The sequence below is a fragment of the Nicotiana sylvestris genome, chromosome 1 (genome assembly GCF_000393655.2).
Source record: "Nicotiana sylvestris chromosome 1, ASM39365v2, whole genome shotgun sequence".
In the NCBI taxonomy this organism is placed as follows: Eukaryota; Viridiplantae; Streptophyta; class Magnoliopsida; order Solanales; family Solanaceae; genus Nicotiana; species Nicotiana sylvestris.
This window is the reverse complement of record NC_091057.1, coordinates 181,880,423-181,888,831: the sequence shown is the minus strand read 5'-3', so window position 1 is coordinate 181,888,831 and position 8,409 is coordinate 181,880,423. Positions and strand designations below refer to the sequence as shown.

General features: G+C 35.5%; 1 protein-coding gene across 1 annotated transcript; it reads right to left on the bottom strand.

Annotated features, from left to right (window-relative positions):
* Window positions 1–1,822: 1,822 nt before the first annotated feature.
* On the bottom strand, window positions 1,823–5,006 carry LOC104214354 (transcription factor bHLH63-like). Its single transcript, XM_009764009.1, has 7 exons — window positions 4,148–5,006; window positions 3,565–3,801; window positions 3,333–3,467; window positions 3,155–3,226; window positions 2,857–3,075; window positions 2,667–2,769; window positions 1,823–2,018 (listed from the first exon to the last, which is right to left on the bottom strand). The coding sequence occupies exons 1-7, from the start codon at window positions 4,673–4,675 to the stop codon at window positions 1,978–1,980; spliced, it is 1,335 nt and encodes a 444-aa protein (XP_009762311.1). The 5' UTR covers window positions 4,676–5,006; the 3' UTR covers window positions 1,823–1,977.
* Between the last annotated feature and the right edge of the window lie 3,403 nt (window positions 5,007–8,409).

Below are 8,409 nucleotides of genomic sequence, written 5' to 3'. Positions count from 1 at the left end.
TAGAAATGTTGGCTCGAGTTTGCTGTACTACACACCACATATTTCGACAACCTTCTTAGATTTTTATGAAACAAGAATTACGAAGATTTTGATTAATATTGAGGATTAGAAAGGAATTTCTTTATAACCTTAGTGGGTCCAGAAAGACAACAAGCAAAACCATCTATCAGTATCTATTCAGACAAGAAGAATCCTGTAGATTTTGTCTGCAGAAAAGACCAGGTCCGTCTTTGCTCACTGAAAATGAAGGTAAGCAGATGTTAGAACAAAGAAATAATGGTGAAAGGCACAAGATGACATAGACTAGACCCAATGGTGGTACTCGGATTATTGAGTCTGGTTTGCTCTGAACCATCAATAATGAAAAGATGCCCTCCTGAGCATAATGGAACTATATATTCCATAATGCTGACCGAAAGATGAAAAGCAATAACAAAATCTTGCAAGCTTGTTAACCCCCCCCCCCCCCCCCGGAAAAAACTAAAAAAAGGATAAATGAAATGAAAGAATGAAAAAAAAAGAAGAAATAATGCAAGGAAAAAGAAACTCCCTCACTGAAGGGAAGGAGTAATGAGTTAGATTACAAGACAAGTAGTAACTAATATGAGTTTGGTTAATGTCTTAATGATAATCCACAAAAATCCATTCTTTTCCAATTCAAAGCCACCAGTATGTTATTTACTCCATGTTGCCCTCAGTGGAATTTGGCTATGATTATAACAAATTTTTAGTCCCTTATAAACTACGTAAGCTACTTATCCCTTTTTTTTTTTACCTTTCTTTGTTCAAATGATCAAAACAATATTTAAAGACTGATGTGAAATGTAATGTTGTTCTATCTGCAAAGTTTATTCTAATTGTGTGACAAAAACATGATCTGCCATATGATTAGGCACTAATTTTTTTTTCTTTCTTTCAAATAGAGAAAGCATGAATCCTAATATCTAATTCAGATGTCTCAACATCACCAATTTTTTTGAAAAAGAAGAAGGCTTCTCCCTTTATTAATTTTCCAGGTCTTAATCAAAATGTCTTGTTCTGTCCAAAAGGCAACTAGGCTAGCCACTATGGTTTACTGGTTGGCTCCCTTTCAGTATTCTCATGGGCTGCTCAATATTGCCATTCAGGTTCTAGTCAACAGAGTACCAGTTTGTGCCACTTGATGAGTATGACCCTTAATAATCAATCTTTAGAATAGAACTTTCTCTACTACTCTTGACCACAAAATATTGTGTTTCCTAATATATTAGAATCAACCAGCTTTTAAGCATATTTACTGGCAACTCTATTATGATGGATTTCCATTAAATTTTATGGAGTTTAATTTGTACTATACAACTGACAGTAAAATGTAAAATTAAAATGATATCTTGATTGATTACAACCATAAGTTACCATACGTAAGAACAACATGAGCTGGGGTCGGCTAAATAACTCAAATTGGTACCAAATTCTCTAAAGCTTATGGCCAGATTGAGAGGTTTCAGCTGATTTTGATTTCAATCTAGTGATAACTTCATGGCCAAACAAATTATTTCTAAAGGACTGAATTTTGCGCTCGCCACTAGCCCTCGGAGATTTCTCGGTTATCAAATTTAAAAAAAAAAAGAAGAACGAATTTTGTTCTTCTGTTGAGATTTCTTTTCTTTCATTTTCCCCCTTCAGTAGTTGCTTACTTTTACCTTTATATATAGATGAAAATTAGATTTATGTATATAGAAAAAGGCGGATTTCTACTTCGTTTCTAGCTATTTTATACTGGATATTTTGGGCATGGTTGGCTCCAGTTGCAATTTGATTAATTGTTTTAGAGAAGACAAGATTTCCAATGAACACTGTCATAGTATTGCTTGATACTCTTGAACTGCAACATTTACATACATAATATACTATGTTATGTACTTGGAAAAAAGAATCAGGATCCATGACATCTGAGGTGAAGTCATTCAATGATCTTGAATGTTTAAAACTGTAAGATCACATTTCCATCTTCAGGTCATTTCCAGCTTCAACAAAACCTGCACAACAATCAATAGTTTTTAGCTTCAACACTTGCACAGAAGCCTAATTTCTATTATTCTGGTGTTAAACTAAAGATTAGTGCCGCGGTAAGTGCTCCCTTTTCAGATAAGTATTGTAGTTGAGATAGATAGGGGTCATAGGCCCTCCTTTGAGAGACCAGGGTTCAAATTTCAGTGGAGTTAGAAAGAACACTAAGTTTGGGGTAGGCAATACTCGGTGGAATAGTTGAGGTGCACGCTACGTGGTCAAGAGACTACTATTGTCAAAAAAAGAAAAAAGGAAAGACAGGGCCCTCCCAGAACTCGTAAGTCTTAATAATGTAGTTGAATAATAACTGTTCATTTGTGTTGGATGGTTACATCTTGCCTATCAACAACTACTTTGGGAATTTTTTGCCGTGCAAAAGTAACATAGTTTTGATCATTTAAGGTGGAAGACAGAAAAAAAAGGGAAGATACCTAATCAGCAGCCTTTTTCAACAGGAGTATAAATCAAAGGGAACCCAACTATTCTCAAAAGCAATATGATAGGTTCTGAGTCTCTAACATGGAAAGTATCACCCACCTTAAATGATTTTTAATCTCTTTTTGTTGATTATCATAGACATGAAAGAAATATCGACTAGACATGTCACTTGTGCATACCTGTACACGGATGGGGAAGAAACTGTGCTGATCTTCCTTGTTGAAGTTCCATTGCGTACATGTTATCTAAGTCATTGTCCCAAGTTGGAAAGCTCTGAACTTGCTGTATTTTGAATGAAACTTTCGTTAAACAAATTGAAAGAAAAAGGGAAATAACAGTTTATTGACTAAGATGGGTTCGAATAATTACATTGATATTGGATGAGTCGAGAAATATTTCAGGGATTGATACAGGAGCGCTAGTGGTTCTACGTAGAGCCATTTCACTAAGATTTAGAATACCCATTTCGAATCCAGAACTTGACACTATTTGCTGCAATGAATTGAACTGGCGTTGGGCCATACTAAGCATTTCAGATGATGTTCCAGCTCCCACTGTAGGAAAATTAGACGTGCTAGTTGCAAATATCTGGAGAAATAAAATGTGAAATAAGAACATGTTTTTACACTGAAGAACGAAATAATTTCTTCATATGATATTCCCTTACATCTTTGTTTAAGAAATTGTCTACGTCGATATCAAGCCTTGGATTAACAGCAGCCAGTTTCATGGATAGGAACTGTCATGATATTGAATTGTCAAATATAGAATCTCAAATCATAGTATTTCTAGCAACAATAGCAAATACAGAAGGGACTATTGTTTCTTGATTTTTTTCTTTTTACCTCTACTTGTCTTTGGAGAGACTGGACATAGTTGATTATTTCATCTAGCATTCCTGCTTTCCCTGTGATCTTGTTACATCCTGGTACTAAATCTTGCAGAAATCTCATTCTCTCACTAATCTTTTCCCTTCTTACCTGCCAAAAATATGAATTAAGTTGCTGGTTAATTTGTTCACTGGAGTTAAATATTAATACGTAGTAAAAAAACATTTGGACCAAATCTATAACTCACTCGTTCAGCTAAGCTGTGGCTATCAGTGGCTTGACCTCGACGTGCTCGGACATGAATATAATCAGGCTTTTTATCTTCAGTAATTTTGGACTTCTCCTTTGAAGATTCATAGGATTCCTTACTGTTGTTACTGTTATTGGAGCTCCTTTTGTTGTATTTCTCTGTTGTTACCTTGGAATCTCCCTCAGCTACGCATTCTTTCAGTTTCTTGTCTTTGATTTCTTCTTCTGCAACCTCCTGAAAAATGTCCACCAATTGTTAGATTACAGGACAGTTGCAACTATTGAATTGTGTAACCATCTCGTACTTTCAAGAGCACACTTTTAATTACTTAATTATATTATATATCAACATGCTCTCTCTCGTGTGGATCAGAACATGTAGTAATATCTTTTGCTTTTTGGATGGCAGTGAGAGTGTTGTGCAACCATGTTTATTTGGGTGACCAGCTCATCTAAAGATTTAAATTCTTAGAGAGAATACGCTTTAAATTACTTAATTATATTATGTCTCATTGGCATTAAAATGTAGGGACTAAACATAGACAGGGCAGAGGAACAGTTTCAGTTGGAGTTGAACATACCTTGAGATGTTGATTCTTGTCTGCTTTTCTCTTCTTGAAACTCTCTCTTCCTCTATTAGAGCTCAGCATACTTTCTTTGGCTTTACCAGCAGACACAGAGTTGTCCGCCATGTTAGGCGGGCAACTTGTTGTTCTGGAAATGGCATAATCCAATCCCAATTGTGGCGTAGTTCCTCCATTTCCAACCCCAATTGGAACATAGCCTAAACCATCAGTACCAATGGTCCCAAAATCACCCCTATTGTTCTCTAAACAGGGGTCCGGCTTAATTGCCCGAGTCACAAGCTCATTAAGACTCTGATCATTTACATTGTTGATCAGACCATGAAACTGTTGAGCTCCAGCTGTTTGACAATAAGAATGCATCAGTTGATGATCATTTTGTCCATCAAAATAACTCATCATTTCTGGTTGCTGCAGCTGTTCTTGCTGCCATTTCATTCTCGCTCGTTGTCGTTCAAGCACGCTCATTTCTGAGCTTCCATTTCCTGTGATACTGTGTAACATTTCTGGTAATGCAATATTCATTAATAACAGAGATCCTTTTTTTCCAAAAAAGTAAGAAAAAAGGGACTTCCAAAAGCTGCTAAAATGCTACTGTCCTTTGTTTTGCTTTGCGGAAAGTAACAAAAGGCTGTTCAAAATTGTACTAGAAAAATATTAGGTAGCTTCCTAACTCGTTCCTTCCTTGTTACGTCCTCTTGAACCAACTCCCTCTTTCTTTCTCCTCAAGTACTATGAATACACAGCTTTTAGAATAGAAGAAATGGGATTCCTTCTTTTATTTTCTTTTTTCTTCTTTTTTCCTTCTCTTGTATGGCGAGAGAGAGAATGGGGAAGAATGCGTGAAGGTTAAAGGTTTAAGGAAAGTGGGGTATATATAAATTTGAGAAAAGGTTAGCCAAATAGGAGAGGTGAGCCTATGAGAGGGGGAGAGTATTTACTTTTCCGAGACATTTAAAAATTACTCTTAAAGCTTGTATTCTTAAACATTTTTTTTTTATGTGTGAAAAATTCCAGGAAAACCGCACTAGGCACACCCAGTGCAACGAGCTCTAACTGAGGAGGCTGCTGGTGAGAGGAATCGATCACAGGTTTTCCATGTGGGAAATCACTCACCCAACCAGCTCAGCCAAAATATGTTGTAGTTATAAGAATATGTCATTACATATAAATAAAAATTTTAAAGTTGTAAAGGCTTCCAAATATAAAAGTATAATTATTTTAGAACAAATAAAAAGAAAAGCGTGTCAAATAAAAAGTAACAAAGACAGTGCCATTATTCTTGCATGGCTCAACAAGATATTAGTGGAGACATAATGTTAGATTTGAGTCCTGATACCAGTTATATGACAAATATATTTCAATATATTGCATACAAGAAATAATACAATCTACATAGGAGAAACCAGATTGCTTATTAATATATATTAATAATAAATAAATAAATAAATAAATAAAAGTATTCACCACTCATATAGTCGAGGAAAATAATTTTAATTCAGCTAGACTTTTTACTAGGTGCTAGGGCTATGGAACGTAACCATACCAAAATGGACCATGGCTGGTGGGCCCAGGGAGATATGACCAACCACGTGAGACTGTCCCGCAAGAACGCAAAGTGTGAGAACAGTGTGATACAATTGGTCTTCCACTGATACGTGTCAATCAATGGACCCGTCAAAGGTGACATGTCAGAGGGATGACGTGGACACCAGCCCAAAAAGGCGGAAAACGGGGTTTCAGAATTCCGTGCGATTGGTGTTTGGTACCTGAAAGTTAGAGAAAGGGTCCCTCTGACGCGCGTATGATGATCGTGTATCAAACGACTGCTTGATATTGGAGCATGTGGATGACGCACCTGTAAAAGCAGTGAGCATATGATGTACTGAAATAAATTCCGTAACACCAGAATCTCAGATATTACGGGGTTGTCAGTTGCTAAAAATAGCATTCCTTTCGCTTCAACTTATTTCCATATTTAATTATTTGTTGCCAAAAAAAAAAAGAAATTTCTAGAACAGAAGACAGAAGTACGCAGTACAAGAAGTAAACCGAGAATCTTGGTATTATAATTTGAATTGCCCCCTAAAAGGTTTTTTCCATAACATTAGAAGAAGGAAAAAGAGGGAGAAGATGTTACACTATTGATACGTTTGAACTTTCCACCTTTTTCTCCGATGTCCGGTACCAATATTGGGACCTGATTAAATTTGGATTCGCGCCGGAAAATCTCACATTGGGAATAAAACACTTCATAACAAAGGCGACTTCATACCCAGGACTCAAACTGAGACCTGTGGTTAAGGATGAACCATCAGGAAGGTAGGGAGCTCAATAAGAAAAAGAAAACCTTAAGTTTATCTCTAGTTTTATCAATGATATTCTTGCAGTAAAACCAATATGTGCAATCTATTGTTATTATACAAAATCTCCTAAGATTGCTTGTGAGTTCGATTCTCAGTGTTCCATTTTCCCCTTCAATATCCCTCCTTAATTCTCTAATGTATTACAAAAAGATTTGAACAGAAAATTTGCAGATATGTGTAAGTTGTAACTATTAATGGATGTTTATAAAGTTACGGGTGAGAGTTTAAATTAATGCACAAAATTTGGAGATATGGGTAACTACCAAAGTTTATGTTAATAACCCAATTAGGTACTCCGATTTGACTGGTAGGAATAGAATAAGGGATGTTTATAAAGTCATGGGTGAATCATTATATATAATAATTGAGTAGTTAGTAGGTCAATAATCAAACATAAAAGTTTTCCAAAAAGGTAGCAAAATGACTTATTAATAGATAACATAATATAAGTATTTATTTGGATAGTGAAATGGAGGACCACAGGGAGAAAAAGGGGGGTCGGGTTGGGGTTTTTTTTTGGGGTGGGGGGTGGGGGTCCTGGGCTGATTTTCTATGCATGCTATCACTATCAACGGACAAGATAATCGAGGAAAGATTTGATTTCATTTTCATTCAGCTTTCTAATGAATTTTTGTGACCACTGACTCTTTCCCTTTTCGTAGTTAATGTTGCTTGATTATCCTAATTTGCTTTCATAACTAACTGTATCTTGTTCTTTTTAAGTAATTTTTTCATGCTTTTACTTAATTAACATTTTCTAATAATGTTTACCGGATATTATTAACAAACAGTTAGGGTCAACTATGACTGCAAGTTGTGATGCCTTCAAAATCATATTAGCTAGCAATGCGTTTATTTCAGCAAAAGAGACTACTCAGGACCTCTATCTGTTTGTGTCACAACATCGCTATATGGATGTATATCAACTGGTATGTTTGCTTTCAAAAATAAGGAATTGGTTAAGATATGACATCTGATGATTTTGTGTATTAGTGCTTAATTAATATTGTGGAAACAACCTCTTCTAGAAATGCAAGTTAAAGCTGCGTACAATAGATCCTTGTGATCCGACTCTTCCCGAATCCCGCGCAAAATAGAAGCTTATTGCACAGGATTGTCCTTTTTCTAACACTTAGCACATCCTTATTTTGTCTAAGAAGGATGGATCAAAGGTACATTAGTAAGATAAATTACCAAGTTTGCAAACTCAAAATTTAATGGTATTGATCCTTATCTACAATAGTAAAAAAGCAAATAATTTAGAAAGGTGTGTATGGGGTGGTACCCCCTATATATTGGTTGAATTAATTGTAGTCCAGAGAGGATGAAGGCTACTACCATTATCCTCAGATGACCACTGCTGGGCCACACTCGTTCCCTTCTATTCTAAAGGCCACAATTAGAGGCCAGGATTTCAAGTTTATAGGTTCAAAATTCTAGTCGTTTAAACTACTGGGTTCTAAATTAATAATTTATATATATTCATGAATTTTTGAAGACAAAGACATAATTCGAACCAAAGCAATGAGTTCGACCGAACCCGCTCGGGATACTCTAGCTCCGCCCCTAGCCACAAACATATCGCTAATGAATGTGGGGGTAGTTAGAATTCCTTCGTCTTTAATTAAATATTTCAAGTTTGAGCCACAAAAATAAAAATAAAAACTAAAAGAGATTCTTTATTATTTAATAGACTATATAATACGAATTTAAATTAGTCGGATCAGTAATTTCGAATATTATATATTTGTAAAGAAAAGAAACTATAAACTCTTTTTTTCTCTCGCATACACACAGATAGATATCCTTATTTGCAGTAACACATGACCTTACACCAAAACCAATAAGGGAAAAATGGGGCCATTTTATGTGTCTTTCTCAATCTCTATTCTT